This window comes from Falco peregrinus, chromosome 5, assembly GCF_023634155.1.
Source record: "Falco peregrinus isolate bFalPer1 chromosome 5, bFalPer1.pri, whole genome shotgun sequence".
Taxonomy (NCBI): Eukaryota; Metazoa; Chordata; class Aves; order Falconiformes; family Falconidae; genus Falco; species Falco peregrinus.
Window position 1 is genome coordinate 81,529,330 of NC_073725.1, and position 21,592 is coordinate 81,550,921.

At 35.4% G+C, this 21,592-nt stretch overlaps 1 protein-coding gene across 1 annotated transcript in view; it reads right to left on the reverse strand.

Moving 5' to 3' along the window:
• Nucleotides 1–21,592, reverse strand: part of DNAH3 (dynein axonemal heavy chain 3) — a 67,034-nt gene that overhangs the window by 40,559 nt on the left and 4,883 nt on the right. Inside the window, exons 6-27 of the mRNA XM_005228940.4 lie at nt 20,687–20,876; nt 20,006–20,195; nt 18,109–18,304; nt 17,021–17,146; nt 16,123–16,318; nt 14,624–14,803; nt 14,105–14,241; nt 13,841–13,946; nt 13,091–13,269; nt 11,617–11,801; nt 10,160–10,283; nt 9,426–9,579; nt 7,578–7,722; nt 7,079–7,290; nt 6,662–6,753; nt 6,116–6,230; nt 5,401–5,517; nt 3,972–4,151; nt 2,610–2,746; nt 1,714–1,915; nt 711–803; nt 292–402 (exon numbers count right to left, since the gene is read on the reverse strand). Coding sequence (XP_005228997.3) covers nt 292–402; nt 711–803; nt 1,714–1,915; nt 2,610–2,746; nt 3,972–4,151; nt 5,401–5,517; nt 6,116–6,230; nt 6,662–6,753; nt 7,079–7,290; nt 7,578–7,722; nt 9,426–9,579; nt 10,160–10,283; nt 11,617–11,801; nt 13,091–13,269; nt 13,841–13,946; nt 14,105–14,241; nt 14,624–14,803; nt 16,123–16,318; nt 17,021–17,146; nt 18,109–18,304; nt 20,006–20,195; nt 20,687–20,876 — 3,367 coding nt within the window. The remainder of the gene's footprint in view (nt 1–291; nt 403–710; nt 804–1,713; nt 1,916–2,609; nt 2,747–3,971; nt 4,152–5,400; nt 5,518–6,115; nt 6,231–6,661; nt 6,754–7,078; nt 7,291–7,577; nt 7,723–9,425; nt 9,580–10,159; nt 10,284–11,616; nt 11,802–13,090; nt 13,270–13,840; nt 13,947–14,104; nt 14,242–14,623; nt 14,804–16,122; nt 16,319–17,020; nt 17,147–18,108; nt 18,305–20,005; nt 20,196–20,686; nt 20,877–21,592) is intronic.

Consider the following 21,592-nt stretch of genomic DNA (forward strand, 5'->3'; position numbering starts at 1 on the left):
TTAGAAATAAAAATACACAGTGTTTAACAACAGTCTATCACTTTTTGTTTGGCACTTTTATTTACACCAGTATCACTTGTAAATGTAGTAATACAATTTCCTTCAGTGGAATTTCTCCTGATACACATCAAGGTAAATGAGACACAAGAAAAAAGGAAACAGAAAATAAAGCACGCTGCATAAGTAAATTGTAGTATGTTGTTGAGTGAGGATCTTCTTTGCTAGAAGCAGCTTTTTATTAATTAATCAAAGTTTAGTGCTCAGAAATAGAAAGGTAGAAGAAAATCTTACCAGTAAAGTTCCTTTCCTTATAGCCTCAGACACTTCTTCTGTCCAGTAAATGGATGAAACACAAATAACCACCTGTCCAGGCCACTGAAGTACCCATGTTTTTCGAGGAACCTTAAACAAAAAGATCCATTCCAGACACAAGAAGTCATATAAACACATTAGATTATAGCACTGATAACAGTTACTTTCCCCAAATTTCTTTTGTCTCATTCTATAAATAAATGAGAATCAGCATGGAAAACTTTAATACTTTTTCTTCAAGAAATTCAAAGTTAAAACTTCAGACTGGTTCTACTGAACAAACACAGCTGTATTCCCACTTAGCTTCAAACATGTTTCCCTGGTTAAGAATTTCAGCAACCTATTCATATACAGTTGCTTATGAAATCTATTTTATACTGTAAATCAGGAACAATTACCTTGACATATCCTTTTATGCCATCTTGAATAATTTGTCTTACACTGGCCAGCATCATTTCCTCTACTTGCAAAAGCCATTTTTCTACCATTCCCTTCAAAAAAAAAAAAAACAGTTAAGAATCAATACACATTTCCTGATTATATTCCTCTTAAAGAACAAATCCTTTGAAATGTGTTAGGCTTCAATATGCTTCCTTCTGATCTGGGTGTGGTATATAGGAGGAAGAAAGGTTTAAATTTCCCAAATTCTGACGGGCAACACAGCAGTTCAACACTGCCTGAAGGCAGGTATATCAAGCTAACTCTAAAGACAATCCAGCTGAAGGAACAGCTGGATATGTTTCATATAAGCATAAACTAAAAATACACATCACAGATTGCATGGTAAGTTAAACTTGATCATTTTAACCCAGGGCATGTTTTCTTCCTGGAGGATTAAGGGAAAAAGGGTATCTAACTCACAACACACCCCACCTTTTATCTCTTTTTGGTTACCATACAGCAATTCAGCTCCATACTTTTACATTGAGAACAGCAGAAAAAGCTGGAACTGAGATAGAGCATTAGTTCAAAAGGGTTCTGAGTAGAAATAGTAGCATTGTAAGTTCTGAAAACTAATTCTTCACTGCCAGGCATTCATTTTTCCCTCATTTCTCTCTGTTTCAGCCATGCTGTGCAATGTTACATATATGTGTGTATATATATGTGTGTGTCTGTGTGTTTATAAATATATATATATTATCTATCTATCCATCTACATCTAAGAAGTAGTAAGTGCATAAAGCTGCGGTAGAGTGCCTAAAGGAATTTACTGCAAAACTGATATGTCGTCAAACTTTTTGTAGGAAATCCTTTTTGTTCTAGAATACCAGTCTGCACTGTCACTTCCTAAACACCTTTCATGATCTGATCCTAAATGTTTTATACCTCCTTCCTTCCAAAACATACACTTTAGGCAATGTATTAATCTAATATCATACAGTAAAAAAGAAAGAAAATTACTTTTGCATTCACTGGATAGATTTTATCTATGAAAGGAACACTTTCTTTCTCTGAACTGATCATGCCTACGATCTCCATATCTTCTGTGAACTCCAGTTTAGCAATTCCTTCAAAACACTTCTTTAAATGCGGTTGTACTCGAAGGGGATCCTTTGTTTCAGACAGTATTTCAAGCAGCTCATCATTAGACAGGAAAAAGAATCTATCAGAAAAGTACAATTAGTGAACTTGCACTTTCCAATCATGAAAACTGTCATTAACAATCTATTAATGCAAGACAGATAGAATCGTTTTTATTGTTGCTTAGGACACTAGTACAACAGAAAAGAAATTGCTATCTCAAATCCCCTTTCTTAAGTATTTTTTTAACATTATAAAACTCATCGCACCTGTTTTTTCAGAATTTCAATATGACCATCCTTTTATGATGAGAAAGACAGACAGGTTCTCAGACTTATTCACGAAAGCCCAGATATATCTATGCAGCCAGTAAGTACCTTGTAAAAGCATAGAATCCTGTTCCTCATAATCATATATAATTCCTACCACACACCTTTGCTCAACTAAAAAGGGTAGGGCAGAGACATAATTGCAAATCAGACATGGGAAGTTAGCAAGTTCCTTTAAAAATGCCCTGTAAGTGATAATGTCTTTCTAATCATAGGTTTATGCTGTGCTAGACAGATTTTGCCTCCCCACCTCTGCCTGTCCCTGGCATTGCAAATTTAACTGCAGCCAAGGCAAATTAATTATGTCTGGAGAAAGGAACAGATTTTTAATTTTTTGTTGCACTGGACTGTCCCCCACGTGCGTTTATAAAATGAGACTTTTCAGTTCAGTAGAAATTATTTGAAATGGCTTTCTGTCTCTAACCTAGGCCTGTTTAATTAATTTACCTTGGGAAAAATAATCTTTTCTTCTCCAAGTAAGTATTCAATCCTTTTTGAATGTCTTCTAAGAGAGTATTTGCTTCCTCAAGTCTGTCTAACAGCATGGGTTGTTCAGTTGCTGCAAGTACCTTTGTGTCTTTCACCTTTGTAAAAACAAATACACAGCAAAAACTGTTAAAAGTTGCAATAGGTTTGTACAGTAACATTGTTATCACCAATCACAAATCTATATATTATTCTCTGTAGTGTGCCTTCATGTTATTAAATATATCTGCATTATTTGATAGGTTTGCTTTCCAGATTGTCAATTTCACCAATTTGAACTTTACAGACAATGATGCAACAAGGAAATATTCACAGGAATTAAAATCTTTGGCACTTGCTCCTGTGTCTTGAGCCTGCTACATTTTTTTCCATTCACAAGTAAGTTCTGTCAAACTGAGCCACAGTACATGACAATTGTTCTCTGTCCTTGCCACCTAGGTTGCATTTTTTCTTTCTGATAACACTACTTGTAATTTGAAAGGACACACCTATTTCAGAACAGGCTTCATCATTCACCAAGTCTGAGATGTTAGATGGGTCTCAAGTTCTATTTAGTTTATTCTGATATTATTCAGATATATTCAGAAATTCAGATAATAATATCTGATTATTTCAACACCTTTAATTCGCAAACACACACCTTTAATTCGCAAACACACACTCCCTATGTTTTTGACAAACACCTCAGCTCACACTACCACTAAGTATCTGGCCTCTTACCCAACTTCTTACTTACAGGGAACAGAACAGGATATGCAATTGCACTTACTATCCCTATTACCTTATCCTGACACACTATCATCTCAGTACGTATTCATCAAAGTTTTGAATAACCATTCCCCCACATATTAGAGAACAATCATAGGCAAAAAAAAAAAAATTAGTTGCTCTAATAATGTGTACACCTTAAAAGCCTAATGCAAAATCTAATCGTATCCAGAGAAGTCTTTCTACAAACTGTTAGTGAACTCTAAAGGAGATCCTGAAAGCACAAACCATCCATCTTTCTACCTAATTCTGATAATTTAACCATACAAAAGCCAGAAAATTTAGAATTAAAATGTTACTTGAACTCTAATTTGTCCTGCAATATCCAGCCTTTACAGAAATCTCAAAGCAATCATGATACAATCTACCAATTTTACTGCAACACTAGATTTTGGTGGGCTGTAGGTAAGGGATTTTCCACTCCATATTATACATTCTTGTGACTTAAACACAAATAATTCAAGCTCCAGAAGAGCTAGTATATCTTCATGATAGTAATAATCATTTTACCAGATGGGGATAAAAACACATGCTTTTTTAAATGCAAGCACTTACCACTTGTGCCATAATATCCTTCCAGTATGAATCCACAACCCCGAACTTTCTGCCCTCTTCAGGCATTTGAGCTATAATGTCTTCTGAACTAAAAATTGGTTCCAAATACAACCATGTTGCCTGACATTTTAACCAGCTATCTAGAATATCCTGCATTAAACACAGCTTATCTTCCCAAGCCTGTAATGAGAACATTTGATATTTAAGCAAAATTGTATCAGTAATTAATCTACGCTGAGGAATCAGAGCACGAGTTGTTTGGTTTCAAATTAAAATAACAAAGAGAGAAAAATACCCACAGTTGAACAATTTTAAAAAACAGAAAAACTTCATTCTTCTAAAAACACTAACAAACACATGAAAATTTCTTATAAACAACAGATGTATTCTTTCACTAGCATGGTCTATGGAAAGTTGTGAGAGAACTGCCTAAATAGTGCAGAGATGACTAGCATGGCAATCCAGAATCTCTTCTTTTAATTCTACTGTTGTACTTTCTACCTCATCATCAATGAAATGATAAAAGCTTAACATGGTATTCAGCAGACTGAGTAAATGTCAGTTCACAGGCCCTATGTGGAGTGGGTTCAATGTTTGGCCCACCAGAAAAAGCTATTTCATGCAACTCTAGCAGTACAAATCAGCAGTAAAAGCAGAGATTCCTTCTGAATAAAGAATCTCAGACTGCATTGCTTTTGTGACTTTGACAGCCCACGCTGTAAGGGATATGCAGGGAATGTACTGCAGGGAGAAAACACAGCCAGCCTTTACTGTTCATTATTCTGCAAGAGGTACATGGAAATTGTTTAAGATAGCTCTGTATCAATCGTTCCTTTTCATTTCACTCAGCTTTACCTATGATTTGGCTAAAGTCCACAGGAAAGGATAGAATTTAGGTCTTAGCATTGCATACAAATCATCACTATTAGGCCAGAAAAAGTGATACTAAATACTGATGGAAAGAAGTCTCTTCTCTCTGCATAATCTTTCTATTAGAAATTCATCATCTTTAAGATCACATCTTTACAAAACAGTAGGACAGCTAAACAAATTTGAAACCTTATGGATCATGCCAATAACAGAGGATTACAAATAAATTCTCTCTCACAGCTGAGACACCTATGTCTTTTTATACAATGCAGCGGGATTTGTTTAAATCAACTGACCCATTCCCAAAACATTCAGCTAAAACCCCATGCTTGCAATGAATAGATTAGCAATGCAATTACCATTTCTTTAGAGGTAAAGCAAGCTTTGCATACCATTGTCTGGAAACCATTAATTCAAAGCTCTTGAAGAAAAATATGAATGTGAGTTCTTAGAAACAGTTAAAAACTATATAACTTCTTATCACGCCAAAACACCTTAAAGCACTTAAGGAAAGCTTATTACAAGACAAACAAGCTCAATCAAACCAGCTTTTCCTTACCTGGCATTCAGCTTCTATTGGTTTGATGAAGGGAGAGCCACACATTGTCTGAGTCTTAACAATGTGATCATCCAGCAAAAGCTGAATGTCATCAATTGCTGACAGGATGCTGGTGTTCTGTAAATACATCACATTTTGATAAGGGAAATACCAGTTGCTTTATTTCACTGCTCTTAAGCCTCACATTCATTTGGCTTCCTGTTCCCCCCTTCCCTATGATGGTTGAAGGTAAGAAAGCAGCAAGGCATTGAGAAAGCCTGCAAGATGTTTGAAGATATGAAATGGTATCTCCACTGTACATCTCTGTTTCGAAGGTCAAGAGATAGATTGTTTTATGAATGAGAAACTAGCCAGGGATGCTAGTGACTTCTCACTCAACCTTTTGCAGTATGATTCTTGTATCTTCAGGGCAAGTTAAAATTTCACTGCTGTCCAACTTTCCATACAACAATGAAGAAGCTCTCAGGCTTACAGTTTTGTTAGATTGAGTATGTTGAGATCACAAGTTACCCAGATACTAAGGACAAAATATAAGGGGATATAGTAATAGATAAATAGTAACAGAGACATTTGCCCAGGCTCTGGGGTATGATACCAGTTTTCATCATGCCACAATGAATCAGGTGTAACTTCCCTTTAATATTTCTCAACTGGTATTCAGAATCAAAGTAATTCTTTTCAACAATATATATGTATTGATTTGGTGTTTACTCACAGTATCCCTGTACTTCACCAGACTGAACTGCATATTGTCCCACTCAAATTTCATTTTCTCTATCGATTTCTCTAAGGAATACTCCTTACTCGCAGCTGCTCCAATAGGTTCCAGCCTAAATTGAAATCAAACATATCTTTGAAATGTTTTTGCAACATAGCCAAAGAGCAAAAAAAAGCAGTTGTAAGTAGAGTTGCATATCAGACTACAATTCATATGAATTTGTTAATAATATCATAGCTTTTATTTCAAGGAATATTTTTTTGCACTTCCAGGGTCACCAAGTTAGAGATATTAATATTAATTTGAAGATAAATATAGACAGAAAATTCTGACTGGGCACATAAAGTGGTTTAGGAATATGACTCTGGTTTTTGGTGCTTTTGTGCTACAAGAACAATTGACAGTTCTATCCATAGCCTGATAAAATACAGCTGATTTTACAGCACATTCTAACTGCACACAAAAAAACCCAAACAAACTATTAGCTGGTATCTGACATATGAAATACAGTGACTATCTAAAAAATGAGAATAAACTTCTTACTGATCAATGTATTTTGAGAGTCCAAATTCCAACATGTTTTTTAGAGTAGTAGTTTCATTAGGTCTGATCTCACATCCTACAATTTCACTAATCTGAAAATAAAATACGAATTAAAATCTATTACCAAGATGCATGTTTGTAACAGACTTCTCAAATGGCAAGAAATAAATGCTGAAGTAGTATTAATGCAACCTCCTAATTTGCTTTTCCACCATAAATTATTAACTCAGAGAAGGTCCTGTCTGTACCACTACAAATTTCAAAACGGGTTCTATCATGTGACAGGATAAAGGCTCTTCTTATTGTGAAATACAGAACTATTACCATATTTCACAGTACGAAATATATAAAGTAGTATAGTGAACGGCCAGTTTCTGTGGTAGAGTACCCTCAGAGTTAAAGCAGAGTTTCAAGTACCTGCTTCCAATGTCTCTCCTTCACTCCACGATTGCAGGCAATTGACAGGACAGGAAGATGCTGTTTAAATTTATCAAGCTTAAACTTCATAGTTTCTGCTAAGCGTCTAGGCCCAGCCAGATCTGGAAAACTCTTACTGAGGTTGTACATAGTCCTCCACATAGTTCCAATTTCTTCATTAATTTCATCAGCATTCAACTTCTGGAGAGATCCTGAATACGACAGCATAAAAAAAGCACAGCAGACACATCAGAATAGGGAGTTTTCCAGGGTGGTTTATCTATCGGTATTTAGAATAATTCTCCTTTAAATGGAAATCAATTGTGTTACAAAAAATGATCTTAATGCAAAATCCAATTCAACAACTGCATTTCACAGTTTAACAGCATTTATTTCTTCAAAATTTTCTCACAATTAATCAACCTCTTCAGCTTCTACTTAACTGACTGAAAAATGACATGTTTCATCAAATCAAATGAAATGAACATCAAAGCCTCACCATTCATCCATTCCTCAGATTTGGTATGGAAATTATATGCTGTAATCCAAAGTTGCTCAAAACGTTGTTTGTTTGCAATTATAGCTTGCAGTTGAGGAAATAGACTCTTCTCCAACCCAAGTAACTCTTCTTCTTTATGAATAGCCTTTAAGGGGAAAAAAATATGTTTTTTAAAAAAACATATCTTATTTTCATCAAAAATTCCTACTGTTTTTTAAACTTTTACATAGGTAATATTGAATACAGTTTTTTAAAATGTCATAAAGACAGCCAGATTTGTAGATTTAGGCCTGCAGAGTTTAGGTAAATAAGACAAATGTGTTCTTGAAAATTCCCCTAGGTATTTGTATCTTTTACTACTCAAATATAAAAGTATGCTTCTATTTTAAAAATAGATAATGCACCATGTCATTCAGTGAAACCAAGGCTCACAAGTCACCAACCCACTTTGAAACGGGGATGTAAGCTCCTCAGTCACATAGGCTTATAGGATGTATTTTTTAACTTGTGATTATTTCTTTCTGTGACAGAAAGATCTGGGAGTTCCAACCAAAACAGATATTAATTGCTGTGCTTATTCATGGTAAGATACTGTCTTTGTCCAAAAGACCTTACAGTATAAATCAATGTGCAAAGATTTAGAGTTAAAAAAAAAAAAAAAGAATTGCCTTCTTCATTTTACAGGTAGGGAGGTGAAGCACAGAGAAATACTGTCTGAAATGCAGACACTGAATTCAGATTGAGTCCCAAGTCTGCGCTTTTACGATGCCAACAGACCTTTCATAAAACTTTTAATCACTCAATGTGAGATGCAGGCAGAGAAACATAAGTATTGACATTCCAAGACAAATTTTAACTTCAAGTATTCACTAAGCTGTTTGTCATGTCATTTAAATTGTGTGGATACACCCTTCATCAGGATCATGTATTGAGAAACTTAATTACTTACCCTGATCTACCTATAACAACATATCAGTGCTGTTAACTGACATTAATTAAATGTACTAGATGCCTTTAAATCAGATTATGAGTGTTCATATGTAGGACTAGCAATTTATCTAAATCCTAAACTCATTTAATTGGTTCAATTTTTTTCTGTTGAACGGGACTTAATTAAAATCTTGATCCTTAAGGCTCCACATATGCAGAAATCTCATTGTCTCACTGTGATTTAGAAGATTAATTAAGCCACACAATGCCTGTGAGATCTCTCGTAAGTAACCATTCTGATTTCCCAGCAGAGGCACAACTAAGACAAACTATTCAACCTAGAACCACACAGTACAAGGGATGGAGAGCCCTAAATAGAATCTAGGAATCCTGGTCTTCAGTTTCCTTCTAGCATCTGAAGCTTCCCTTTTTGTGACACAACACATATCTAACGCCTATAGGCAACTTCTGGAAATGATACAAACAGTTGAAAAACATTTGGTTTTAATTAGAGGACAAGCAGAGGGACTGAAAACACAGCTCCAGCAGCACAAACACAATTCAGGGAAAATACCACTTCCCTAACATCCTGCTCCTGCTAACTCTGCCAGAAGAATTCTGTTTTCCAAGGAGAGCATCCTGCTACTACTGACTGCTTAGAAAAACTGAATGGCAGTATTTCAATTTAAAAAGCTCTCCAAGCTGTTTTCCCAAAAAATATGCTCTTAAGCTCAGTAGTAGGGACAACTCAGCATACAGGGATAAGAAGATATTTGCCACATGTTTGTGACTTTGGAAATTTTAAAGCCATCTTGACAATATATGGCCAGAACTCTGAAAAAAACCCCAAACAGGAACCAAACTTTTGCTCATCCAGCACACTGCAACCCACTCCATACTTGGCTAATCAATACTAACCTCAGATTCTGTTAGTGCATTATCTAGATTCTTATTTAACTCTTTAAATTTCTCAGCGTTGTTCTTCATTTCTTCTATGGTCATGACATCCCGCTTTTTGTAGCTTTCTACTTCTCTATTATAACCTTCAAGAGTTTCCACAAACTGAGAACACCTGAGGTAAAGATAGCTAAGGTAATATGATGTTCTGTTTCACTCCTTTTCAGGTTTCAATTATTTTACTAATTGTAACAGGCACTGACAAATGAAATCTGATTTCAATACTATAGTGTAAAGTAAATACAGATGCCAGTGAAAACCCATTAATCAGTTACATCAATACTATGTAGTTCATACGATTAGAATTCAAGGTTCATTTTCATATCTCCTAATTGATTTAGTTCACTTGTATTTGCTACTTTTTTTACTTGGAGAAAATAAAGGAAGAGTAAAAATAATGTAACAAAATTATGTGTAATGCTGTCCTAAGCAATGTAACAAGATAAGGCTATCAATATTCTACCAACATCCTTAATAATTCCTCCACTCAGACCTATTTAAACATAACAATATTCTAATTTACCCTCATCAACAGTATTTTTCTGAAATCTCCATGATACTGTAAACAGTTTCTTCCTGACTTTCTCATGTCCCTTCCACATTTTTCTTCTTTGACATTATCTCCCTTTAAATGAAAATTAGATTTTTCTTTTTTTTTTAAATACCCAGTGAAAGAAAATGTTTTAACACCATACCTTTCAAGCAAAACCATCTCTGCATGATTCCTCTTCTTACACAACTGATCTCTACTGTTTTCAAAGATTATCTCAATCTGATCAGGCCAATGGAGAACTGTGCTATTCAGGTTTATGTCATCATCTAAAATAAAAAATATGTAGACATATTGAAGAAAATACTTTTAATCAATGAGCTAATAGAATGGCAGTTGTGAAGAGTAGACAAAATAGCTAAAACTGTATCTAGGAATAAGCTGTCTAAGAAGCTACATATTTCAAGTTGCTGGCTGAATTACCTTCATTGCAAAGAGGACTGGTTGCCTAGAACAAGTTAGATTGTTAGCAAAACTCTAAAATCAAGCTAAGAATGTGAAATTCTCTGAATAAGACCTTAGCCAGACAGAGAAAATCAGTAAGAACAGCTATTTCAGAATATAAATTCTGTTCAACTACACACAGAGACAGACCACTCCTAACTAAATATCTGTATCTACATAAGGTGGATAGAAGCAAAGTTTAAACCATTTCTAGTCCACAATGTGTAAATGCTGAACTATTCACAAAAGCTAGAACACAGTAACCACAATGAGCACACATCTTCATATTTTGTCTGTTTGCTGCATGCACTTAGGTCATTATAACTAATTGCAGTCCACATGCTTATAAATCCAGCTACAAAGAATACGTAATTACAAAATACTGCGCATGCGAACACTCCAGTCCAAAATGTAACAGAAAATATCCTGGCTTCCACAGGCATCCTAATTTTTATCAGAAATAAATTCTAATAAACATGGCATATCATAGTTATTTCTATCACTGTCTGTTCTGAGAGTGTATTCTGTTTAAGGAGAAAGGATCATCCTGCCGCTAAAACGAGTATGCATTCATATAACTGCTCTTCACTTTTATGTATGGAAAATAACATACAGCAACTGTGAACGGCACATTTTTGCTTTGAACAGAAGTGCAAACTAAAAGCAACTTTTGCAGATGCTTCTTTCACCTTGGAGATCAGCCTTTATATTAACAAAGAACAGCAAGCTATCATAGCAGAAAAACAAAAGGTCTCCACTGACTTAATACTCAACTGCAGAGATGCAAGTTCTCACACTTTCCAAAAGCTGCCATAGAGTCTTTGAGACACAGCTTTTTAGATGGCTTTCACTGAAGACTTTTTATTGAATAACACAGAGGTGTGACCCCATTTGGCCAGAGTACATGACATGAATCTGATAATGCCTAGGACATTATCCAAAACACAGAAAAAAGCACTGCCTGTGCTGTATGCCATTTCTCTAACCATTCCTTCCTGCATTGCTACATTTTGGTCTCTAAAAAATTCTCTTTATTCCCTGTCTCTTGGAGCTTTCCATCAGCATTCTAGAAGATGCAACATTTATGCATGTCAGGCCCAATATCTATATATAATTATTTTCATATGGAGACTTTTATATTCTTTAATTGAGACATACAAGAAAGATTAGCATAGTCCATGAGGAATTCCAGTCTGTGTGCTGCTTCAGCAACCTCCTGTCTCAGTTTAAAAACAGTAACTTCATTGGATTTCTTTAAGTATGCATCAAATTCCACTAGCTCTTCAGTGTTCAGAGGCACCTCGCTCATTCTCTTCGCAATTAAGTTATATTCATTACAAATTCTACAACAAAAACAAAACAGACATATCACTGTGATCCTAAGTGAAGAGAGATGTAAGATACTATTAATGAAGTTTGCCTTTAAACAAGAATATTAACTTTCTTAATAAATTAACGATTCAGATTGAATACACACAGCAGACAGGCATTTATACAGGATGCCACTTTACTCTGTACAATCAGTCATACAGTCCTACTATGTTTACAAGAACTGATACATAATAGCATGATTGCTCAGTTGGTTACAAATTATAATTACCAGCATATTAACAGTTTCCCTCCTATAGGTTTAGAACTTCCTTTTCAAGAGCCAATCTGTTGCAGAAAGAAAGGTTTGGACTCACAAGAAAGAGCTCATTTCCACAGCAACTAAATCAGCTGCACAGTATGAAACAAAGTTGTAAAGAGAAAAATTATTAAACAATCAAGTTTATTTTACATTGTACACAGTAACAGAAAATAGAGAAAGGAAGAAATCCTGTTATTTTCCTTCTTCCCAGTGATAGATCTTCTTGTTCCAGATCCCAGTTCAGTACTGCAAATACCTATAGAGACGGCAGGCATGCAAACAGCAACCATACACAAAGGATAGGCTCACTTAACATTTCGAAGGCTTGAGTTGGTTTAAGTGTTCAGCATAAGCTCATTGTCTAGATCCCATCCACAGTAAGTGGAGGCAGAGAGGCTCCTTTAGACTGTAGTTCATCTCCACCTGGAGAAGCCCTTTAGACAGGTGGGTTAAATAATTTCTTCTACAGTGACTGTCTCTCTCCATTCACTGTGGAAGCATTCTTTACCTCCCAGAGTGTTTGTTAGTGTGTGTTTGGTTTTTTTGTTGGGGATTTTTTAAAATTATTTTTATTATTTATTAAACTTGCCAAAATATGAGGTCAGGACCATTGTTTCCCTAAGGAAAAAAAAAAAAGGGAAGAAAAGGAAGAAAAGGAAGAAAAGGAAGAAAAAACTCCAACATACTACATTCTTCATGTTGCTTTAGCTGGACATCAGCAAGGGAAGCAAGGACCTCAACCCAAATCCTAGGAGGTCAGTAAAGGAGGAAAAAACAACTGCATATTTCCAGTCTAATCTCTATGTACACCCTATACAAAATAAGTTAGATATCTATTTACAAGTATTGCTGTTCCTGTAAATTTTAAATACTCACTTCGGTTCCCCTGCATGTGTCTGGTCAGGATTAGAAAACACAGCAGATGAATAAAGTTATCTCATGCACAGATATCAGTATTAGTCCATGCAGACAGCAAGAACCACACATGCTAACAACACGTACCTTTTATTTAACTCTCTGTTTTCCATCACTGCAAATTCAATCAATCTATCTTTAAGACTTTGGGTCCGATTGCAGAGTTCCTCATTCAGTTGTACAGCATCCAGACAGAACAACGCCAGAGGGACAGTGACATGCATGGAAGCAATCTCTCTTTTCAGTTTTGTTAAGCTGTCAATCTTCTACAAATGGAAAATAATAAATCTGCTATTTTTCCTTAAAGTCTATAGATGAAAAATGCTACACTACAACTAATTAGTTCCCATCTGGTAAATAGATAATATATACCAAAGAGAAGAAGGAACAGCTATTTTTTATCTTTCCAGAGCTCAATTTGTATCCACAGATTCCACAACTAAAAGCTTTGCACAGCAATATGTCATATTAATAAACACCACAAGTTGCCTAAAGAAGTATTTAGCCATAGGCTGACTCAGGAATACAGAGAGAAAAGTAGACAGGGCTGACTAAGGACAGGACAGTCAAAAGACCAGCAAGCTGATTCACCAGATACTTTGGGTAGCCTTCCACTGGACTTCTACTGAGACTCAATAGACCTATAGAAGAAGGCCACAAAGAAACCTCCCACATTTACACAGCAGCCCTACAGCAAGGAGCTATGTAAACTGAGATGGGTTCCCAAGGGTAAAACAAGCGATTTGAAAGGGAGTTCTTTAGGCATATGTATTAGGAAGTCAAGTGTGGTATGTTAGCTGCTGTATGAACTTGTAACAGTTGTCAGTTACTTATTACCTCTGTTAAAGCTTCTAAAGAATGTCCTCCTTTCAAGAAATCTGTGACATCTTGCTGTGCATTATTGTTCAAAAGATTGCTGTATTTCCTATACATGTTTAAATACCTTAAACACAGAAGATCACAAAAACAAATATAAGACCGCAATGTGAAGATTCTCTATAACAAGAAACAAATCAACTCAAACTGTTTGTTTGAGTCAAATGGATATCGTTATGAACCTGAGGGTTTGGATGGGCAATGGAGTTAACAGCCAAAACTTACTTTTCTGGGCCAAGTATGTTGCTCTCAAAGATCTTTTCAAGTTTGTTCACATACTCTGAAAACAATGATTCATCTGGTTTGACTGTACCAAGAGTGAGATCATCTCTTTTTAATTCTGGAAATAGAAATCTTTCTACCTAAAGGGATTGAAAATACTGTAGTAACACATACAATAGAGGAAATAAGGTATTCTAATATCCATTCACCCACCACCTAAAAAAAATAAAATTGGTAAAAACACTGCAATGTGAAAAGGTTCTATTTGTAATTAACACTTGGTTACACAGTTTGCTTGCCAAAACTACATGAAAATTAAACTAAGGCTTTAATATAACTTGAATTTGAAGAAGAAAAATTCCTACACTCTCTTCTATAATCACAAAGTTCACACAGTTTGTGATACACAACCCTTATCTTGATCTTCTATTTGTCAGTTTCCTGCCTCATTCATAGCTTTTTATACCATAGACAGTTTTTATTCAAATTGTATTTTGCACTCAGCTGTAACTTATCCAGTACCTTTGGAAGCTCCTCAGCACTGTGCAGGATCTCCCTGAAGCAATGACTGATTAGATCCCAACATTCTTTCAGAGGTGGTTCAAAGACAATCTTGGGTTCTTCCACACTGAGACTGACTGTTAGTATCGGAGGTACAAAGAACTGCATTTCTTGATACAGTCCTCTAAAATCACTTCCATCCTTAGGGAAAAGAATGAAAATTGTATGTGCCAAAGAAATCAGCTATAACTCTAATAATTTTTAAAAGATTCAAACTTCCCCAGATCTCTTAACTACACAGCACCAATGGGATCTTCCTTCCCTGATTTTTATTCAAAACACTGATGTCCCAATACACAAGATTTTAAGGTGCCAAATCCTAAATGAATCTATAAAAATTGGAATTAGGAAACTAGATTTAAGCCTAATTGTCTTGATTTTCCCTTAAGTAACAGAAGTAAAGCACTAATTACCATACAGAACAAGTTCTAAAATACAGCCCCAATGCCTATAAAAAATAAAATCTAGAATCAAATGCAAGATGCTGAGTTTTTTCATTGCCTTGTATGGTTAGTAAGAACTGCTCTACCCCAAACTGCCTTTACAGTAATGGAGTCCTAACCCATGACTAGACTTGTAATGTAGATGTTACAGTGATTTAAAAAAAAAAAAAAACCACAAAAAACCCCAACACCCCAAAAACCCAACTCCCCCCCAAAAAAAGAAAAAACAACCCTAAACCCAAACCAACATGCATGACAAAAAAACCTAAAATAAAAACCCCAACCATCAGCAACACCATCATCACCTAGATGCAATGCTTAAGGTAAGGTTTGACAGCATATTGTGTTAAGTGTGATCCCCTGGTTGCAGCGCAGTATTTAAACTGCCTCCATTATTCTGTTTAAATAGATTTAATTTTGTCTTGGTAAATTCTGGGTGGTTTGAAATTTAAAGAATCAATTTCCACTAAGAGGCAACTTTATCATAGCCAAAACAGTGGTAAAAACTCTCATGGTGTAATGCTTATTATTACAATTATGTGCATTACTTGAAATAATACTGGGCACCCGTTTGTGCAGACAGGAACACTACGCAGATAAATTACCCCTGCAAAGGATTACATGCATGGCTATGCACACTTCTGACTTCAAAAGGGATTGATCATGTGCTTTCAGAAAAACATGTTTAAGTGTTTGGCCTGGTTAAGTCCAAGAAAAACAAAACTAAAATTAATTAAAAAACCCCACACACTCACTCAAAACTAGACTAGAAAACTCCCATAAAATTCTTGTTGTAACCCTAAGCCTGCAAAATGATTATTCAAAAAACCAGTTCTTGACCATGTAAAAAGAAGTCCACTGAGAATGCACATCTGTTGGAAGGAACTAGCCATTCCGTTATGAAGGCAAAAGCTACCTGGGATATTTTAACTTTCAAAGAGCATTACATTTTATGGCTATACAAACTATTATCTCTATGTAACACTGAAAACTATAGACATACTTCACAGCATATACCTTGTGGATCATAAAAAACGCAAGAAGATCCTCTAAGGAGTTAACCACCATCTCACGTAATTGTAACGACATTAAAGCTGCCACCGAACGGAAATAGCTTTCAACTCGCTCAGAGGAATCGCAGTCATTTTCAGGAGCAAAATGAAGCCATTTCCTTTTCTGATCAAGGAAAATAGATGCACAAGTTGGAATCCACCTACAATGAAATAATATGGAGACAAAGTTTTTAAAAGCTTGTTAAGTCTTATTTTGCACCTTGCAATGAAATCTAAGCTCAGAATGACACAATGAGCAAAATTCAAAGGGCTAACAGAGGCGCTTAACTAGATGTCAAAGGAATCTGTACCCACCAGGACTTAGAGAAAACCTGAGTTTTAAGCTAAGGATTCTTCTTAGAATGGGTCCCTACTATTAGTTTAAATCAGTATTAACAGACAAAATACTACTGACAATATTAAATTATTAGCATTAAATGGGAAACTTGAGTTTGGAAGAGATCTCAGATGGCAGAATGCAGTCACCTTGTATCATGGGCTATTAGCTCACATAATCTCTTTACTAAATTAATTGATTTCCATAACTTAAAAAGTTAGATTTTCAGTCACTCTTTTTATAGATTCAGACTCCAGTCCTCTCGTAGTTAGAAACCATCTAATCTCCAGTCCACATTTATTCACAGTCAGTTTATTCTCCTTTATTCCCAAGTACTTTTGCAGTTTCAATAGCTCTTCCAGCATCTAGATGTTTATTCCTCTCCACAACTTTCCCCTTTCTTTTGGCAGCCTTGTGGTTGGAACTACTTCATCACAGTCTAAGATCTGTTTTAAATAGGGAGCTTCATGTAAATCAGACCCTAAAATACTCTTATTTATCTACTGTTACTACAGTTGGCACTGACTTGTTCTGAAGAATATTGTGAGCTTCCATACAGTGTCTTCGAACGACCTCCTCAAATTCTGCAGGCAACAGTGGCAGGTCTCTACACAGCATTTCTTCAGTGCGAACAAATCTTAGATGACTATACCTATGGGAGTAAAACAAACAGTAGATATTTTAGGGAATTCTGTTTAAAAAAAATCCATGAAATATAGTCAGAAAGGTCTCATATATATTTATAAACACTAATAACGTAATTTCATTGATGCATATCACTTCATTGCTAAGCTGTCCGACAAGTTAATTCTAATGAATTTTTTTTTGCTATTGGCAAACAATAGGTGTCACAAATTTCATTCTGTACTTCTTATACTTAAAATTGTTTTAAGTTTTTGCTGAAATGATCAGAACAATTTCCTGTCCTTTTCCTAGAGTCACTATTGTATCCAGGCATTAAAGAACATACAGAATGACACCTACTGCTTCTATTCCATATTAATAGCAATATGTATCTTTTCTGGATACCCTGTGGGGAAAAAAATAAAATTTCTTCAGCAAGGCATATATCACAGTCTGCAACATACAACAGCTTAAATTCTTGCAAATGTTACTTAAGCTCTGAGGATTACTATCTACCATATTTATATTTATAAGAATACATATATCAATTTTCAGCAGTTCCCAGAACAATTTACAACCATGGACATTTGAAAGAGACTCAATTTTAAGAGTTAATTTTGCTCATTTCAGGAATCAAGATGAGAATTCCAAATCACTATTTACTTGAGCAGTGAATCTTCGTTTAGGGATAAGACCTTTTAACAAAGGGGGCGATCTTTCCATAGCACAGTTATCCATTCTTTACTGCGGACATGTAAAGCATGCTCATGCCTGCATTCAGAGTCTACAGGAAACAACCATTTTATGTTGAAATTCTTACAGGCTCAGAAAAAAAAATAAAATTGAAAACAGAACAAATTTTGCCACTTTTTCTCTATTGGCTTCCCCAGGATCTCTGTAGCATATGTAGGTAAGTCAGCAGATGCAGTCTAAGCCATAAAAAGAAAACATTCTCAATGTAATTAAGAGCTTATGAACAAGACATCTTACTGAGAAAGCCAGAGCTGTTGCAAAGTGGGCATCAGTGGATTCACTACGAACAGATTCCTTTCATTCCAGCTTTTCACTTCTTCATAACAGCTGTGCCATGGGACTGGTGCACGGACAACTCTCTGGGGAAAAGGGCGTGGGGTACTTGCAATAAACAGTCTCTCTCTTTCAGCTGGATCCATCAAGATGTAATCAACTAGAACAAATCATATATATCATGGTGAGACTGCAGGTATGGTCAAAACTTACAGATGAAAAACACAGTATCTCCATGGTTCAGGAAGTTGTATAATTCCGCCTATTTAAAACTTACACACTGTCATATAGTTACTTGCAAGCTTCTAGGATGAAATACAGGACTATAATCAAATTACCAATTTGACTACAAAATAATTTCAGAAAAAGAAGACAAGAATTGGTCCTGGTTCTCAAAACGGGGGACAGGAGAAACACCTTTTCGTTCTGTTTCCAGTTGAAGCACATTCATTTTGTGCTTCAATTCCTCATACACAAACTAGGGGCAGAACGATCTCCTTTTCAAGGATGCTTTTTAGAAGGCTTCTTAAATGTTTCTGAAACACTCTTACAAATCATCTGTTGCATCTAGGAATGATATTACATTCAAAGGGTTGATCTTGGACCTGCTAAGTGCCCAAATTCATGTGCTACCAGTTCTGATCAATGACCTATACATATGGGATTAACAGAAACTGGGAAGCAGACTCACTACCCCTTGTTGACATTAGCATTACCACCAAAAGCGATGGTAAAATTGTGAATTAATAAAAGGCAAATTAAAGGGTACTTAAAAAGATATCAGAGCCTATAGAAGGCAGAGTGAAAACCAATCAATCTCTCATTTTGATGCTGTCATGAATGAGAGGCCACACCTATTTACTGGTCAACATATTTAAGAAAATTGAAAGCAATTATTTCACATGGGGAAAACCCAATGAAACTGTAAGACTACTAGAAAGCAACTTAAAAAAATCTCATGTTCTACAGAACTTCCTCTTTCACATTCACTTTTAGAGAGGCATTACTGAATTTCAAGGATTATGACATTCTTTTGTATTTATTTATATATGATGATCTTCTATGTGTTGAACATGAGCAATATAATCATGCACATTAATGTGTCATCTAATTTTCCTTAATCCTGTAATGTCTTAAATGAAATTCTTTGAACTTGTGAAACGAACCCAGCGTAACATTGACTTCAGCAGTTATGACACAGATTAATTTGGCTGTTAATGTGTATCACTGACCTACTGCAGAATACAAAAAAGTTTGTCTGGGAAGTATCTGTTAAAATAGCCTAGTTTATCCTCTCCCCACATCAGGATCAACTATACTTACAGTGTTGTTGACTATATTTGTCTATCACGCACTCCAAAGCATCATTCATCAATGAATCAAAGCACATTCATCAATGAATAATCTGTTGCAGTGCTTCACGATCTTTATAGTCACGATCTATTTCTAATTTCTTATCTATTTTTTTTTGCTGCAAATTAAGATGATCAGTCCTTGTCAACCATCATTTGATCAATCACCTTTATACATCTGATGAGGTGATGCAGAATTATGCATTTTGAATGTGATTTGGATTTGAATTAGGAATGGGAAATGGTGTGCGTATGGACAAAATGATTCTATGCACCCAGAACTATAGTAATTTCTAACTTCTGTAGCTAAGTGATGGGATGTAGGGTCTAGCAAACAGGTATTTGTTGAAACTGGAATGTTATCTAGCACGATCACAGATTACATTCTCTCAGGTATCTATTGCAGTTCTACTAACCCCAAAGGGGTGCCAAGAATAGAAAGTAGACTTGCTTTCAAAGGGCAGTGAATGTCTACATACTCTGAATTACTAAGAGATTCTGAGTCTTACCAATGGCTTTCATGAGGCTGATACGATAGTCTGCCTTAACCTCTTCTTTTAAACTTGCAAGTAAATTCTCCAGGTTTGGGTTAGCAATAATGTGAGTTGGAATATGCTTTAAAATTACATTCATCACTTCCTTATCCTGAGGTGCCAGCATGTCTTCCTGCACTCCATTATATATGTAGTAACAGTACCTCTAAAAAATAATGTTCAAAATAATATATTTACTGTATGCATCTTCTGACAGATAATGAATTACTACAAAGTATTTTTAGCTTTTCTATCACTTGAACCTTTTCCGCAATTGAAAGGTGCTTGAATATAATGGATTTGGATATCTCTTGGTTCTTTGTAAACCACTGCAATGCCTGACATTTTTGCAATACTTCTGTTTTGATGTACACATATATACCAACAGAACTGAGTGCAGCATATACTGATCTCTGAAGTACTAGCCAACAATGTGAGAGGTTAAGAATTTTGGCAGATACTTCTACGCGCAAACTCATTAGAACAAAAACCAAGACTAAGCAGGTAGAAACAAATGGGCAAGGTGTAGACAATATTTAACAGCAGTTTGATATATTGAATATTTACAACTTCTAAACCTCATGTACTGCCCTATATATATCTACATATACTGCAGATGATTACTACTTTTATCTTTAAAAGAAATTCTATAAATACCTCTAAATCATTTCCTGAAGGTGGCTTTTCTCGCTTACTTATCTCCTTCTCATGTAAGTGCATAACAACAAATTGTTCTTCTGGGGTCAATGGTTGGTTGTCTGTATAATGTATGACGTGTAATTCTGGCGTATGAGCAGATGCACAGAGTGAAATGGGATCCAAACTGTTTAACAAAGTTGGTGTACTTCTGAAAAAGGAATATAAGTTTAGGGAATAAAGCAGCAGTAATGGATTCTTAAATCAATATGAACAAATGATGAGTATTATATAAACCACTTACACTGCACTGAGGACAAGTATGACCTATGAAGTATTTCAATCACTCATAAAAAACCTCAGTAAAATTGTGTAACATCTGACAGGCAGTACCTTATAAGCAATTTCATCAGACCCTAGACCTACCAGCACTATTATTCAGATTGCCCAAGATCTCCACCTATTTTCAGGTGATTATCTTACCAAAATCTTAACAATTTAAGCCAAAAGTTCAAATTTGCTCATTTGCGTAAGTGTTACACTACAGACTTCTTTTTCATGGTTATAGGCTGTTTTCTATAGGACTTTTGTCCACATTGCTCAGAATGAACAATACTCAGTCAACAAGCTTTTGGCTCCATACTTGATCTACTTCACATTATCAAGTCCTTAGTTGAAGAAAATCTAAATATCCCTTTTGTTTTTTTTCTAGTATTCATCACCATGTTATCTTAACAAGGAGTAAAAAAGTTAGTATCATAGCACTTCCAGAGAGGATTATTTCCTTGTTTTACTGATGAAGAACACAAGCACAAAGAAAATAAAAAGAAATATTTACTACAGCAGAGCACTCAATTTGACACAACTCTAGAAGCATTAGAAAGTATTTAAACCCTCACAGCAAAACTGAGACTTCATTTCTGCAAT